This window comes from Stegostoma tigrinum, chromosome 2, assembly GCF_030684315.1.
Source record: "Stegostoma tigrinum isolate sSteTig4 chromosome 2, sSteTig4.hap1, whole genome shotgun sequence".
Classification (NCBI taxonomy): domain Eukaryota; kingdom Metazoa; phylum Chordata; class Chondrichthyes; order Orectolobiformes; family Stegostomatidae; genus Stegostoma; species Stegostoma tigrinum.
The window spans coordinates 33047939-33065503 of NC_081355.1; the positions used below are offsets into that span (position 1 = coordinate 33047939).

A 17565-nucleotide genomic window follows, 5' to 3' on the forward strand; every position below is an offset into this window, starting at 1 on the left:
TCAAGATCATAGATTTAATAAGATCGACAAAACAACTACAGGAGAAACAAAAATAAATTCACGTTGTTGCGGAATGTCTCTTCATTAACGAAAAAACCCCTTATAATCCATGAGCTTATTATAGAAAATTTTATGGGCATAACATTGGTGGATACAGAAGTGAAGAGTAATCACATCTCACCCCTGGGTATGCACTTCACCACTTACCTCACCATGTCTGTCGCAGTGGCAGTGTGACTCCTTTAGTTAAATTTCACAACACCCTGTCCCCTTACTTTTCTACCATCTTCTCCTCCTTTGACTATTTCATCTCCACCTCTCTCCCAAATGTGTATGCTTTGGGCCTCCATTCACTTTGCAGTTGCTAGAGTTTTTAAATACTCTACGATATGCTCAGCTCCATGTTCAATACACTAATCACCATTAAAACCATTACTTTCTCTTACCTGGCTACTATCTGAGAACAGCCTTTATGCCAAATCCAAGAAACACGGCCTGAAAGGAATTTAGTGACTAACCAGTCTAGCAATTTACCAATCATGACACGGTCATGGCATACTAGCAGATCTTTTATCTTCCATCTGCAAAAGCGATTAACTCTTCTAGAATCATCATCCTGGAATCAAAGCCTCTTTTCTCAACTCCAAGTCGATTTTTAAAACCATTTCCCAGATTTTCCATACTCCATTCCAACATGAAATGTGCAAGGAACTCATGGATTCCTTTGTCACCAACATTAAGATGTCTCTGCATCTTCCTCTGTGCTGAAAGATTACATTACTTAAGTTGGCCTTTTGCAACCACCTTTCTGCATCTTGTTTTGATTTAAAACTGCTTATTTCTAGACCATGTCCATGTTTTTGTTTCAGGGAACTTTTCTCTCAGCATCTACTCCATCAAGCCCCTTCAGATTCTTGCATGTTGCAATGAAATTGCCTCACCCTCCAGAGAATATAGGCCCAATTTACTCAGCCACTCATCAGAGGACAATCCTCACATCCCAGGGACCAATCTAGAGAATCTTCCCTGTACTGCCACCAATAAAAGTATATCCTTATTTAAATATGGAGACCAAACTGCAATCAATATTCCAGATATGGCCCACCAAAGCCTTATGTAATTATGGCAAAGCTTCTTCACTCCTCTATTCCAACCCTTTGCAATAAAAGCCAACATGTCATTTACCTTCAATTGCTTTCTGTACTGGGGACTTAATTTGCATATTCCTTATACAGGCATACTAAATTGTTCAAGCATTAACATTTAGAAGTGTCACACCTTTCAAGAAAAATTGTTTTTATGATCAAAGTGAATAACCTCAATTACCAATTATCTGCATTCCAACGACCATCTTGTGGTCAACTCAACTTACCTGCAGCCTGCTTCCTCCTCAAGCTAAATTTTCGATCTGCTTTGAATCATCAGCAAACTTAGATTACTACCTCTTCATCCAAGTTATTAGCATAGATTGTAAACAGCCAAGGCCCAAAGCACGATCCTTATAGCACTCCACTACACAGTCTGAAAAGGGTCCATTTGTGCCTGTACTTGCTCCTTAGTAATAATTATCTTAACTTATTCACTGTTTTGAGCCCTGGCTGCATCAACCATTGTAAAGACAAAACACCGATGAAGGGTCTAGGCCCGAAACGTCAGCTTTTGTGCTCCTGAGATGCTGCTGGGCCTGCTGTGTTCATCCAGCCTCACATTTTATTATCTTGGATTCTCCAGCATCTGCAGTTCCCATTATCACTGATACAATTTTAACCTCACTGCAAAGCCTCTTCCAGGGATGCCTAACCTGAAGAGGTTACCCTCCTCCCTCCGGACCAACCTCAGGGATCCCCCTCTCTGATGAAGGGTCTAGGCCCGAAACGTCAGCTTTTGTGCTCCTGAGATGCTGCTGGGCCTGCTGTGTTCATCCAGCCTCACATTTTATTACACTGAATAGCCATGCCACTTTCCCATGATAATTTCTCTTGTCGTTGCTTTTAAGAAAGCAAAATTTATATTGGGGCTTTTCCTTATGTATACTTATAAAAGCCAAATTATTTCATTTTCTGAATAACTTACTCATTTATTTACCCTGACTAGTCAATTTTTAAAAATCCTTCAATGCTTCCAAAGCACTTCCAATGCTCAATTCCAAAGAAAAGTCCCATTGAACTCGAAAATTGAGCTGTTTTCTCTGCAGAATCGGCCAGAATGGTTTTTTGTTGCTAATGAACCTGCCTCATTACAGAATCCCAAATCCAAAATGAGTTTTACTATAGTTCTACAATAGTTTGCTTCCAGAAACTATTCTGAAAAACATTATATCAGCTCATTATCCAGACTACCCTCACCATTTTGTTTTCTTAGTTAATACAAAAACTAAGATGCCACAATTTTTTGATTGCTTTTGCTTTAAGCTCAAATAATTTGTTTAATATTTTGTACCATGCTATAACTACTTTTAGAAAGTGTATAAGCTACTCCCATCTGTGTTGTCTGCTTCTTGCCATTGCTAATCGCAATCCAGGTTGACTGTACTACATGAACTTCTAAGCCCAGATCCTCTCTCCCTAATGTTATGTTATCGTTTCCTATCAGCGGTACCTCTTCTTTTGCCACGGCCCATCCTTCCAAAATACTGTGTAGCCTTGAACATTTCAACTCTTGGATCACCTTATCCCCTCAATTTTATAACGGTGATAAAACCTGCACCACTTAGTCTCTTATTAGCACTGAACTTGAGCATTCCTGAAAAAAAAAAACAAAATGGCATGCTGTTGAGGATTTTCTTCCAGAAAGGTTTGGAGTTCTCAGGTCCAAGCACCCCTTTCTCATTCTATACCTGAAGATTCACAAATACAAACTATTAGCCACTGAAAATACAAGTCATAATTACTGATTTTTAGTAATAACTGCAAATGTTATACATCATTGATCACAATTTTCTACAGTATTCAGATGATTCATTAACATTTTTACCTGCTGTAGGTTGCTACCACAAGCATATTCAAGATTACCAAGATGAAATTGCAGCACTTTGGCTTCTAGTTCACTGAACTGGACTCCAGATTCTTGAATAAAAGTTTGGTAGATCTCCTCAATCTTTTCTGCACACAGAACAAAAACTTGGAATGTTGATTTTTGCTTTCTTGAAGCCTTTTATTCAACAAATCATCTTGTTACTTCCCCACACAAACATACCTTCCCCTCTCCTTCCAAACAGAAGGAAAAGTTCACTCGGTTACATTCCAGTGTACTTCTCAATCACTCCTGCCTTCCAAGCCACCTTTCCACACAATGCAAGAGAAACAACACCTGTTATTTCACCTCATCTCTCTTCATCCAAACACTCCTTTCAGACAAAACAATGACTTACGTATAGTTATCTCAAGTTAATATGTCCATTTCTGCTGCTCACAATGCAGTCTACTCTAAACTAGGCAGACAAGTTTGTTCAACTACTTGGCTAAGTGCTTCTGATTAATCTGCAAACATGACCCCAAGCTTCCAGTCACCTGCCATTTCAAAGTCTCCAATTTGTTCATCTGCTGATCTTTCAGTCTTCAGCCTTCTGCAGAGCAAATGCAAGTATCAAGGAACAGGGCTTGTTCTGTCAGTTCTGAGAAAGCATACTAAACTTCAAACACAACGTTAGTTTCTCAATCCACAGATGTTCCCTGAACTGTGTACTTACAGAATTTCTGTTATAATTTCATAACTCCAGCATCTGCTGCATCTTGTTTGTGTTTAGTGGGGTATCAAATTGGAATAACACAGTCAACCATCTCTCACTTGCATTCAAGATCAACCAAAATTCACTAATGATGAATCCATGGCAAAGAACAAAAATTGGTATTCGTCCTACAAAAACACATCAGTGCCATACATGGAGTGTTATTCAGTACCAGAGAGAACAAGTGAGCAAAGGGGTAAGGCAGTGAGTGGGCTAGCTGGGAGTGTGGGGACGGCAGGGAGCAAGCATTCAAAATGATTAACAACATTCAAAGTGTTGTTATTCAACAATAACAGGATGGAGGCAGTTCAAAGAAGGTTCACTGGGATGCTCCCTGGTATACACGGATTGCTTTCTGAGCAAAGACCAAACAGTTTGGGACTCTACTCGCTGGAGTTTAGAAGAGAGGTTGTCACTGAAACATAGGATTTAAAGGGTAACAAGGTAAATGTTGAGAGGAATGACCAGACAGCATTGTCTCAGAATATTGGGGTGCCAATTTAAGACTGAGACAAGGCAGAATTAATTCTCTCAGATGGTTCAGTGTCTTTGGAACTCCTGGCCAAAAGGTGATGGGTGCAGAGTTGTTGTGTATATTTAAGTCTGACAGAGATAGATTCTTGACCAACAGGGGAATCAAGGATTACAGGGGAAAAAATAATTCACCAAAGTAGATGTGAGGAATGTCAGATCAGCTGTGATTCTACTGAATGATGGAGCAGGCTCGAGGGGCCAAGCAGACTACTCTTGTTCCTATTTTTATGGTCTCATGGCAAGACTTACGGTAGTTTAAGTCTTTAATAATTCTTACCCCATACGTACTTGCTTTCCTCAAGCTTTGTGCACGTACAAAACAGCAACATGTCTAGAAGCACACTTTACTTTTATGAAAGCTTGTATAACCTTTTTCATGTGAACGTAATCTCATTTCTGGACTTCCCAAACAGATGCTGTAAGACAACATTCTGTAATATGGATGGAGATGGGGGCTAAAGGGAATAATGTATAAATATTTTATGCATGTGCAACAGAAGCCATCCAAATTAAGCCTGGTTAAAGTTCACCAAAACTGTTAATCCATATTTGTGTTGTTTCTTTAGGGCTTGGAACAGGATGTAACCCAACAGATATACCGGGAAAGTTTTTGGACATGGTTGGGGTGATGAGGTACGGAGAAGAAAGTTTAAGCATTCCACAGTATGAGAAAAATCACTTTTTGGATGAATTGTACAACATTAAGGGTCAGGACACAAGCACTAGCTTCAGATGGCTAAGCTAAATTTATCATTTTAACAGCACAGCCACAAGAAAAACAAAATGTCCTGTATTTAGTTATAGACTCATTGAGTCACAGATCTGTACAGCATGGAAACAGACTCTTCGGTCCAACTCGTCCATACCAACTAGATATCCTAAAATTATGATAGTCCCATTTGTCAACAAATGCTTCATGTTGCTCTAAACCCTTCCTGTTCATATATCCATCCAGATGCCTCTTAAATGTTATTATTGTACCACTTCCTCTGGCAGCTCATTTCATGTATGCATCGCCCTGTGTGTGAAAAAGTTGCTCCTTAGGTCGCTTTTAAATCTTTCCTCTCTCACCTTAAACCTGTGCCATCAAGTTTCGGACTCCCCTACTATGGGAGTAGACCCTGGCTATTCATCCTGTCCATGCCCCTCATGATTTAACAGACCTCTAAGGTCATCCCTCTGCCTTTGATATGCAGCTTTGATTTTCTTTGGCACCGTCTATTTTTTTCAACTTTTATCCAATAGAACATCTCTGAATACTCCAAACCTGCAAGTGCTTGTACAAATCCTGGTAGCAATAGAGTCACTGAGATCAACAGGTCAACATACAACTCGGACACATCGACACAGACTCAAGAGGCCCGTCAAAAACAAACACTTAACTATTCCAGTCCCAGCGTGCCAGCATTTGGCCAGAGCCTTGCCTTGACATTATAAGTGCACATCTAAATACTTCCTCCATGTTTTGAGGGCTTCTGGCAGTGAGTTCAAGATTCCCACCATCCTCTGAGTGAAAAACAGTTTTCCACACATCTCCTCTAAAACTTCTGTACTTACTTAACATCCTAATATAGGGGCGGCATGGTGGTTAGCACAGCTGCCTCACTGCACCAGGGACCCGGGTTCGATTCCAGCCTCGGGCAACTGTCTGGAGTTTGGACATTCTCCCAGTGTCTGCGTGGGTTTCCTCCGGGTGCTCCGATTTCCTCCCACAGTCCAAAGATGTGCAGGCCAGGTGGAGTGGCCATGCTAAATTGCCCGTAGGATTCAGGGAGGTGTAGATTAGGTGGGTTATAGGGGGATTGGTCTGAGTGGGATGCTCTGAGGTTCAGTGGTACAGCCGAAGGGCCCGTTTCCACACTGTAGGGATACTATGATTCTATGATCCATGGCCCCTGATCATTGATCCCTCTGAAGGGAAAGGTTTCTTCCTGTCTGTTTCTCAATTTTAGACATCTCCGTCATGTCAATCTTCTCTGCTCTATGAAAAACAATCCCAGTCTATCGAATTAGATAGCAAGAACTGCAGATGCTGGAGTCAGAGATAACAAAGTGTGGAGCTGGAGGAACACAGCAGAACAGGCAGCAGAGGAAGAGGAAAGCTGATGCGTTGGGTAGGCACTTTGTTATCCTACTCTATTGAACCTCTCTTCGTAACAAACTCGCCAGCACAGACAACTTCCTGTTGAATCTCCTCTGCACCCTCTCCAGTGCTATCAATTCCCTTCTATATTCCAGAATTGCGCATAGTTCACTAGCTGTAGTCTAACCACTGTTTTATTCAGTTCTAGCATTATCTCACTGCTCTTAATTTCTATGTCTCAGCTAATAAGCAAGTCTCTCATAGGCCTTCTTAATAGACAACAGACAATAGGTGCTGGATTAGGCCACGCGGCCCTTCGAGCCAGCACCACCATTCATTATGATCATGGCTGATCATCCACAATCAGTATCCTGTTCCTGCCTTATCCCCATAACCCTTGATTCCACTATTTTTAAGAGATCTGTCTATCTCTTTCTTGAAAGCATCCAGAGAGTTGGCCTCCACTGCCTTCTGGGGCAGACCATTCCATATGTCCACCACTCTCTGGGTGAAGAAGTTTTTCCTCAACTCTGTTCTAAATGGCCTACCCCTTATTTTTAAACTGTGTCCTCCAGTCCTGGACTCACCCATCAGCAGAAACATGCTTCCTGCCTCCACAGTGTCCAATCCCTTAATAATCTTATACACCTCAATCAGATCCCCTCTCATCCTTCTAAATTAAAGAGTCCAGTCGCTCCAATCTTTCAACATATGATAGTCCCACCATTCCGGGAATTGACCTTGTGAACCTAGGCTGCACTCTCTCAATAGCAAGAATGTCCTTCCTCAAATTGGGAGACCAAAACTACACACACTACTCCAGGTGTGGTCTCACCAGGGCCCTGTCCATGCTGCAGAAGGGCCTCTTTGTTCCTGTACTCAATTCCTCTTGTTATGAAGGCCAGCATGCCATTAGCTTTCTTCACTGCCTGCTGTACCTGCATGCTTGCTTTCATTGACTGATGTACAAGAACACCTAGATCTCGTTGTACTTCCCCTTTACCTAACTTGACTCCATTGAGATAGTAATCTCCCTTCCTGTTCTTGTCACCAAAGTGGATAACCTCACACTTATCCACATTAAACTGCATCTGCCATGCATCCGTCCACTCACCCAGCCTGTCCAAGTCACCCTGTATTCTCATAATATTCTCCTCACATTGTACACTGCCACCCAGCTCTGTATCATCAGCAAATTTGCTAATATTACTTTTAATGCCTTCATCTATATCATTAATATATATCGTAAACAGCTGTGGTCCCAGCACCAAACCTTGTGGTACCCCACTGGTCACTGCCTGCCATCCCGAAAGGGACCCATTTATCACTACTCTTTGCTTCCTGTCAGCCAGCCAATTTTCAATCCAACTCAGTATTTTGTCCCCAATACCATGTGCCCTAATTTTGTTCACCAATCTCCTATGCGGGACTTTATCAAAGGCTTTCTCAAAGTCCAGGTACACTACATCCACTGGCTCTCCCTTATCCACCTTCATAGATACATCCTCAAAAAATTCAAGATTAGTCAAGCACGATTTCCCCTTCGTAAATCCATGCTGACTGTGACCTATTCTGTTACTGCTATCCAAATGAGTCGTAATTTCATCTTTTAAAATTGACTCCAGCATCTTTCCCACCACTGACGTCAGGCTAAACGGTCTGTAATTTCCTGTTTTCTCTCTCCCTCCTTTCCTGAAAAGTGGGACAACATTTGCCACCCTCCAATCCACAGGAACTGATCCTGAATCTATAGAACCTTGGAAAATAATTACCAACACATCCACAATTTCTACAGCCACCTCCTTAAGTACCCTGGGATGCAGACCATCAGGTCCCAGGGACTTATCAGCCTTCAGACCTAACACTCTATCCAACACCATTTCCTACATAATATAAATACCCTTCAGTTCGTCCGTTATCCTCAGTCTTCCAGCCACTACTGCATCTGGGAGATGGCTTGTGTCTTCCCTAGTGAAGACAGATCCAAAGTACCTATTCAACTCATCTGCCATTTCCTTGTTCCCCATAATAAATTCACCCATTTCTGACTTCATGGGCCCAATTTTAGTCGCAACCATTTTTTTTCTTTTCACATACCTAAAAAAGTTTATACTATCCTCCTTTATATTTTTGGCCAGTTTTCCTTCATAGCTCATTTTTTCTCTGTGTATTGCCCTTTTAGTTATCCGCTGTTGCTCTTTAAAAGCTTCCCAGTCCTCCGGCTTCCCACTCACCTTTGCTATGTTATACTTCTCTTTTATTTTTATATAGTCCTTAACTTCCCTCGTCAGCCACGGCTGCCCCCGCCTCCCTTCAGGATCTTTCTTCCTCTTTGGTATGAACTGATCCTGCACCTTCTGCATTATATCCAGAAATACCTGCCATTGTTGTTCCACTGCCATCCCTGCTAGGGTATTGTACCATTGAACTTTGGCCAGCTCCTCCCTCATAGCTCCATAGTTCCCTTTATTCAACTACAATACTGACACTTCCGATTGTCCCTTCTCCCTCTCAAACTGAAGATTAAAACCACTTCTTAACCACTATCTATCCATCCTGCTACCTTAAAAGACAAATGATTATGGACACCAAGGTTTCTCTTACTCTCAGTGCTGTCCAAGGTCCTACCATTCATCTATATGCCCTTGCCGACTTTTCCTGTCCAATAGGTTACCTCACACTTATCTAGATAGAACTCCAGTTCCCAGCCAGCAGCCTGATTATATTCTCCTGTAATTCAATAGTATCCTCCTCACTATTTACCACGCCACCAACCGTTATATCATCCGCTAACATAATGATTGCCTCGCCTACATTTAAGTCAAAATCACCTACATATAACACAAGCAACAAGGACCCAACTTTGATCCCTGTCACAAAGACATTCCTTGATCATCACTGTCTGCTGCCCGCCGGTGAGCTAATTCTGGGTCCAATTACCCAAATTTCCTTGGATCCCATGGGCTCTTACCTTCACAATTAGTCAAGACCTTATCAAAAGCCTTGCTGAAGTCCAAGTAGAGTACGTAAATTGCTGATTCCTTGCTTTCTGCTTTGACTCATTCATTCGGCCCTAGAGATTTATTTACTTAAAATATTTGTTTACTTTCAAGCTCACCAGACTACACAGAAGTTCCTTGTTGTCTATTTTAATATCTTTAATATATCACTGTCCTTCTCCCTTACTTCTATGTCCAAATCATCTCCCTCACTTGGGAACACCAACACAAAGCATACTTTTAGAGGAAAAGCAAACTGCTGGAGAAACTCAGTAGTCTGCTGCATCCTTGGGAAGACAGCAGAGTTAACGCTTTAGGTCCAGTGATTCTTCTTCAGAACTAATTGTTAGTAGGAAAAGGTGGGAGATATGCTAAAGACCATGGTGGTGGTGCTCGAGTGTTGGGGTTTGTGGTTAATGGTAAAGGCTATGGGAGAAGGTGTTCCTTTCTCTCCATAAATGCAGCTGGACTCACTAAGTTTCTTCAGCAATTTCTGTCTTTGTTTCAGATTTCCAGCATACGCAGTTCTTGCATGTTAGATTTTAGTATTCATTTGGAAATGTAAACTACATCCTCCGGCCCCTTGCACAAATTACCACTGTGGACCCGAATGGGTATTACTCTTTCTTCAATTATTCCTCTAGCCTTAAAGTATTGTAAAATAGTTTTGGATGTTAGATCTTTTGTGAATTCTAAACTAATGGAATTATTAGCATGGTGTCATGACTTTAACTCCCCACTTGTGTTGGAGCCTTTCAAGGATTAAATCCACTGATTATTTGAGTTCTAAACAATATTCCTGGAAGTTTACTCACCACCAAGAGGCACATCTTGGAACTGTTTCTTATCTTTTCTCCATTCTGCTACAACATCCAGCATGGCATTGAAATGGAAGTCAATGCATTTGTCAATGGTGGGATCAACGACCCTTCCACCTTCTTCAATTAGATCACACCTATCCCCCAGTTTGTGCATCTTACTTCCAAGCTGCAGTAGAAAGTAATTTCAAAATAATTCAAAGCTTATACAAATTTCTCATAGCAAAGTTAGATTTGGATTTCTGTAAGCTATAGTCAGCAAAGCAATATCTGAACTCATTCCTCTGTATATCTCCATAGAAATACATTCGAACAGCCTGAGAACACAATCTTTTCCCCAACCTTTTCAACATACAAATTATGTGAATTTTGCTTAATAGTAATGTATAATGGATGGTATTCCATCATACTCTTGACTTGCATATTGTAGTTGGTGGTCAGGCTTTGAAAGCTTAGAAATGAAACATGCATCTCTGAATTTCGAACCATGTACCTGCTCTTTTAGCCACAGTATTCATATAGTTAGCATAGTACAGTTTCTGGTCAAATGGTAACCCCCAGGTGCTGATACTGCAGGATTTAATGATGTTACTGCTATTGATTGTCAAGGGTGGATGCCTGGCATTTGTGTGGCACTCAAATTACTTAACACACTTATCTACACAACTATGAATGCTGGGGTCTTGCTATATTAGTTTGCTTTAGTATCTGAGATGCAGATTGTATTCATCATTACACAGTGAACTTCCCCACCATTGACCTTAATATAGAGGCCAAGAGTCATTCACCAAACTGAAGACAATTGAGCCAATGACGCTATGGACATCTAAGAATAAAATCTGAATTTCTCTCCTTTTTGTATTAAAAAGGACCATGAATCAGAACTATATTACTTTTGTTAGGAAAGAGTAAAGAGAAAGTGGTTAGAGTAATCTAAATGAATATTGTTTCATTGACAAACAGCAAGTATATGTGTACCGAAAAAATGCTAACTTAAAGTTAGGCAACCAAAATGATAGGCCAAAAAAGCAACCAAAAAAAAAAAATTGTTCAATTAAAACAAATCAGCAAGACAAAAAAAAATGCAATCTGCGAAATTCAAACAAGTCAATGATTGATGCAGTCATAATATTGCTATATAATGCTGAAACCCACTTGCTCACACATTAATGCTATAGGGTTGTTTATGCAGCCATTAACAATTTGTGCTCCTTTTCCCACAGTCACACCAAGAGAGTGGTCATCCCAAACACGTCCACCAATCCGGTCTCTAGCTTCCAGCACCAATACCTAATGTAAAAATGCAACAAATCAGAAAACATTTTTCTTTGTTGTCACAAATATCAGGTGATCATTTGTTAGAAATCTTCCCTCTGAAACCATACACAGGATGCATTCTAACACTTAAATCCAGTTTTGGTGGGTCAAGCAACCGAATAAAGTGACGACAGCTATGGACTAAAAGGAAATTAATTGGCCAATTCGAGTAAAAGTATAATATATGCTGGACAGTCTGGTCTTAAACATCTAGTCACCAAACAATAATTCAGGACATGCACAAGCACCATTACCAAAAAGACTTCAAGGGAAGAATCTCAAATTCGATATCCTCCCCGAAATGGCAAACATGCTTGGAATTACAAATGAGATTCCTTGAAACATTCACCACCAAGATGCTGCCCTCTTAAATCTAAGGCTGGCATCTACGCAATACCTACAAGGTTACCTGTTGAAATAGAAAGTTGAATGCACTGAACAAAATGTGTGTGCTCAAAGCCAGGATTAAGCAAACAAGTACAGTAAAATTGCGCCATCTGGCACATCACCAACCACAATGCTCCACAATCGGAATATGTGATTTCTTACTCTCCTCCTCCCCCCTCAGAATTTTAGATGTGCTAGTATTAGTCTTTCCCAATGCATACTAAGTCAAATGAGTTTTAATAGATTAGATTTTGGTATATTAACTTAAACACATAGCAAAGATAGCATACTTAATACTGTTTGAAATGTATTATGTTCATGGTTAATTAGAACTGTAAAAAGAATACAAGGTAGATGGCAGATAAATTTGGCCAGGAAAGACATTATTATAGGTCTCAGCTCCAAAATCAGTTTTTACACTCTTTCCCCTAGCTCCCACCTCCACGGCACCTAACCAACTCTCAAAAGGCAGCACACACCCAACTATGTACATAATACTCCTTTCCCTTTATTTCAATACGCCCTTTAAACTGTTTACATTACATATACATCCAATTATAATTATGATACATACATTGCAGCTATTATCTACATCATCAGGAATACTGACAAGAAACAATGGAAAAAGAAACTGACCCTCCCATAGACTACACTGACATGATCAGTCTATCACGGTGATGGCGATTCCTGAAAGACCGTCTCATCTCAGGAACTTTTTCTAGTGTAGACTACTGGGCTTCAGGGAGCTCTTGATGTTCTGCATACATGGCCCTCCCTGGGTATTGTTGCCCTCCAACACGACTGGTCTCCTCCCAGATTATGGCCAACTCTGGCTCAGAGACACATGACATGGTCAACACCACAGGTCCAATCCAGAACAGCTTGGTCTCCCCCCCAACCATTAATGAGGTGTCTCAAGCTGGGCCACATGTCTCCTCCAGACCAGTTCATCCCTAGTCTGCACTATATATGACAACATATGAGACACTACCACCACTGGGACCTGCTTTTTAATGGACACAATTCCGGGCCAACACAGTCTCTCCTTTTGGGGAATACCCTTAACCTGGAGGTCCCCACCCTTTTGGCCATCTGTCCTTCTTGATTTCACTATCACCTATCTGGTCTCTTCAACCTGCAGTAATTCAAACAATGTTCAACTGCCAGCTGAGTACCAAAAGAATATTAAGGATGCCAGTAAACACTGGGTCATAATGTGTGGCATGTTCCTATACATGCTGAGGAATGTGTTCAATCACCATCCTAGCAAATTCTCCCCTTGTAAAACCTTAGAGGCCTGCCTCAAAGGTTTGAGCAAATCTCTCCATCTGACCATCTGATGCAGGGTGACGTGGAGCTGATCATACATATATGACTCTGATTTTCCAGGAACTCCTCAAACTCATGCACCACAAACTATAGATCACTGCCACTCATTATTTGCTTGGGGTTTCCAAACCTGGAAAATATTTCATCAAGTCAGCCTACTGTTACTGCTACTGATACCAACGTCATGACTGCCACCTCAGGGCACTCATGATCACTATAGTAACATGTCCCTGTACTGGTCCCATAAAAACCAACATGAGTCCGCTGCCACATGATTAAGGCATGGGTGAAGACAGTGACAATAGCAGCACTTCTTACAAACGTGCAAGACTCATATTATTTCTCCTCAATCTGAGAGTCTACCTTCAGCCACCCCAATCTTTTTGCTTCACCTCCCAGTAAGCTTCCTCATATTCCTGGGTCCATTTCCACAGCCACCATTTCCCCACAACAGATGCAGCGGTTTTAGCACTGATGCCAAATCAGACACAAATTTACCATAGTAATTTACAAGCCCCAAGAATGATCTCAGTTGAGATACATTCTCTGGTCAAGAGGTCTTCACAATAGCCTGTATCTTATTGGGTGCATCATGTAGTACCTCACCATCTATTAGATGGTCCAGTTACTCTGTGGAGTCTTTCAAAAATAAACACTATCATTTCTCCCTGTTCACTTGTAGGCCATGATGCTGCAACCTTTTTAGGATTTCTTCTAGGTCAAATGGATGAGGAAAACAGTTATGTGACCTAAGCAAGAGATATTTATCATAAAAAAAAAGACTGCTAGCTATTGCTGGGAAAAGAAGAACTGTGGCAGACCACTTAGCACTTTGACCCCATTCAGCAATTAAATGAGATCACGGCGGATCTGTGAGCTAACGTGAGCTCCAGTCTTTCTTGCACATCCCTTAACATTTTTGATTAAACCTAATTTATCAATCCTAGATTTAAAGTTATTTCAGAGATAGTAGGAACTGCAGATGCTGGAGAATCTGAAATAACAAGGTGTAGAGCTGGATGAACACAGCAGGCCAAGCAGCATCTGAGGAGCAGGAAGGCTGGCATTTCGGCACTGGACCCTTCTTCAGAAATGGGGGAGGGGAAGAGGATTCTGAAATAAATAGGGACAGAGGGGGAGGCGGATAGAAGATGGATAGAGGGGAAGATAGGCGGAGAGGAGTGAAAATGGTCAAAGAGATGGGGGTGGAGCCAGTAAAAAAAGAGTGAGCAAAGGTGGAGGTAGGGAGGAGATAGGTCAGTCCAGGAGGACAAACAGGTCAAGGGAGCAGGATGAGGCTAGTAGGTAGGAGATGGGGGTGGGAGTTGAGGTGGGAGGAGGGGCTACGTGGGAGGAAGGACAAGTTAGGGAGGTGGGGATGAGCTAGGCTGGTTTTGGGATGCAGTAGGGGGAGGGGAGATTTTGAAGCTTGTGAAATCCACATGGGAACCCTGCAGCCCAGCGGTATCAAAGCGGAATAGGAGTTGCTGTTCCCGCAACCTACAGGTGCCATTGTTGTGGCACTGCAGGAGGCCCAGGATGGACATGTCGTCTGAGGAATGGGAGGGGGAGTTGAAATGGTTCGCGACTGGGAGGTGCAGTTGTTTAGTTCTAACCGAGCCTCTGCTTAGTTTCCCCAATGTAGAGGACACCACAATGGGAACAGCGGATGCAGTATACCACATTAGCAGATGTGCAGGTAAACATCTGCTTGATGCGGAAAGTCTTCTTGGGGCCTGGGATGGGGGTGAGGGGAGAGGTGTAGCATTTCCTGCAGTTGCAGGCAGAAGTGCTGGGTGTGGTGGGGCTGGAGGGGAGTGTGGAGAGGACAAGGGAGTCCCAGAGAGAGTGCTCCCTCCAGAAAGCAGGTAAGTGTGGGGAGGGAAAAAATGTCTTTGGTAGTGGCATCGGATTGCAGATGGCAGAAGTGTCAGAGGATGATGCGTTGGATCCAGAGGTTGGTGGGGTAGTACATGAGGACAAAGGGGGATTCTATTTTGGTTGTTATTGTGGGGAAGAGGGTGTGAGGGATGACTTGCGAGGAATGCAGGAGACACTGTCGAGGGTGTTCTTGACCGGAGCGGAGGAGGTTGCAGTTCTTGAAAAATGAGGACATCCGAGGTGTATGGGAGTGGAATGCCTCATCCTGGGAGCAGATGCAGTGGAGGTGAAGGAATTGGGAATAGGGGATGGCATTTTTGCAGGAAGGTGGGTGGGAGGAGGTGTATTCTAGGTAGCTGTGGGAGACTGTGGGCTTGAAATGGATATTGGTTTCTCGGTGGTTGCTAAAGATGGAGACAGGTGTCCAGGGACATATTAGAGACGTATCAGGGTGGTCCAGGTGAACTTAAGGTTGGGGTGGAAAGTGATGGTGAAGTGAATGAACAGCTTGAGCTCCTCATGGGAGCACAAGGCTGCACCGATTCAATTATCAATGTAACGGAGGAAGAGGTGGGGTTTAGGCCCAGTGTCGCTATGGAATAGGGATTGCCCCACGTAACCTACAAAGAGGCAGGCATAGCTTGGGCCCATTCGGGTACCCATGGTCACCCCTTTTGTCTGTAAGAAGTGGGAGGAATTGAAAGAGAAGTTGTTGCGGGTAAGGACAAGTTCGGCTAAGCAGATGAGGGCAGTGGAGGGGGACTGGTTGGGCCTGCGGGACAGGAAGAAGCGGGAGGGCCTTTAGGCCATCTGTACGAGGAATGCAAGTGTACAAGGGCTTGACATCCATGGTAAAGATGAGGTGCTGGGGACCAGGGAATTGGACATTCTGGAGGAGATGGAGAGTGTAGGTGATGTCACAGACATAGGTAGGGAATTCCTGGACCAAGGGGGAGAAAATGGAGTCTATAAATCAGTGGAGATAAGTTCGGTGGGGCAGGAGCAGGTGGAGACAATGGGTTGACCAGGGCAGTCAGGTTTGTGGATTTTGAGAAGGAGATAGAAGTGGGTGGTGTGGGATTGGGGAACAATGAGGTTGGAGTCTGTGGCTAGGAGGCCACCTGAGGTGATGAGGTTGTGGACGGTTTGGGAGATGTTGGTTTGGTGGTTGGAGGTGGGGTCACGATCAAGGGGCCAGTAGGAGGTGGTGTCGGAGAGTTGGCGCCTGGCCTCGGCAATGTTGGTACACTGCATCCGCTGTTCCCGTTGTGGCCTCCTCTCCAATCGGGGAAACCAAACGGATATTTGGGGACCACTTTGCAGCACACCTATGTTTGGTTCACACTAAACAACTGCACCTTCCAGTTGCGAACCATTTCAACTCCCCATCCCATTTCTCGGACGACATGTCCATCCTGGGCCTCCTGTAGTGCCACAAATGATGCCACCCGAAGGTTGCAGGAACAGCAACTCATATTCCGCTCGGGAACCCCGCAGCCCAATGGTATCAATGTGGACATCAGCAGCTTCCAAATCCACCCCCTCTCCCACCACATCCCAAAACCAGCCCAGCTCATCCCCGCCTCCCTAACCTGTCCTTTCTCCCATCTATCCCCTCCTCTCACCTCAAGCCCCACCCCCATCAATTATCTACTAACCTCATCTAGCCCCCTTGACCTGTCCGTCCTCCCTGGACTGACCTATCCCCTCCCCACCTACATTCACCTTTACAGGCTCCGTCCCCACCCCTTTGACCTGTCTGTCTCCTCTCCACCTATCTTCTCCTCTATCCATCATCTATCCGCCTCCCCTTCTCTCTCTATTTATTCCGGAACCCCGTTCCCCTCCCCCATTTCTGAAGGAGGGTTTAGGCCCGAAACATCAGCCTTCCTGATCCTAAGATGCTGCTTGATCTGCTGTGTTCATCCAGCTCTACATCTTGTTATCATAGGTTTAAAGTTAAATGGTTTAACATGAACTGCCAACTGAACAAGGGATGCCAAAATTTCAACCACATCTATGTGTAGCATTTCTTAAATTTGCTCCTGACAAGTCTTCTCTGACAATATTTAGACCAAAATGCCCTGACCCTAGATTTCTCAACATATCATCAATACTGATTAAATGACTAAAATGTTTGGGAACAACAGTCGGATCAAGAAATTTCATTATTTCATTAAATAATATTTCCTGACTAAACACGTCACCAAGCACATAAACTCTTATTGCCAATCAAGTTTGAGAAGAAAAACACATTCACGACGATATCTAAAGCTGGACTTTTACCAAGTACTTTTGACAAGTAAAACACACCAAAAACACTTGGTGTTAAAAGCAGTCTACGCCCATCCCCATCTCAATCCCTGGCAAAACAGACATCCCTTCAAATTACGATAACCAACTTTACTCTCATGTGTTGTTCAAAATTGTGAAGAGAAAAGTAAAGAGAATAAACAACTGCTTACCATGAAACTGTTACTACTACTGAAA

The 17565-nt window shown here is 42.8% G+C and overlaps 1 protein-coding gene across 6 annotated transcripts in view; it reads right to left on the reverse strand.

The window, feature by feature from the left end:
* LOC125462117 (lysine-specific histone demethylase 2) overlaps nucleotides 1-17565 on the reverse strand; it is a 122636-nt gene that overhangs the window by 40624 nt on the left and 64447 nt on the right. For 5 of the 6 annotated variants that reach the window (XM_048551704.2, XM_048551694.2, XM_048551686.2 and 2 more), the window contains 3 exons: nucleotides 11317-11451; nucleotides 10159-10330; nucleotides 2974-3101 (listed from right to left, as the gene is read on the reverse strand). In XM_048551704.2, coding sequence (XP_048407661.1) covers nucleotides 2974-3101; nucleotides 10159-10330; nucleotides 11317-11451 — 435 coding nt within the window. The remainder of the gene's footprint in view (nucleotides 1-2973; nucleotides 3102-10158; nucleotides 10331-11316; nucleotides 11452-17565) is intronic. The other variant, XM_048551714.2, reaches the window with a different exon arrangement.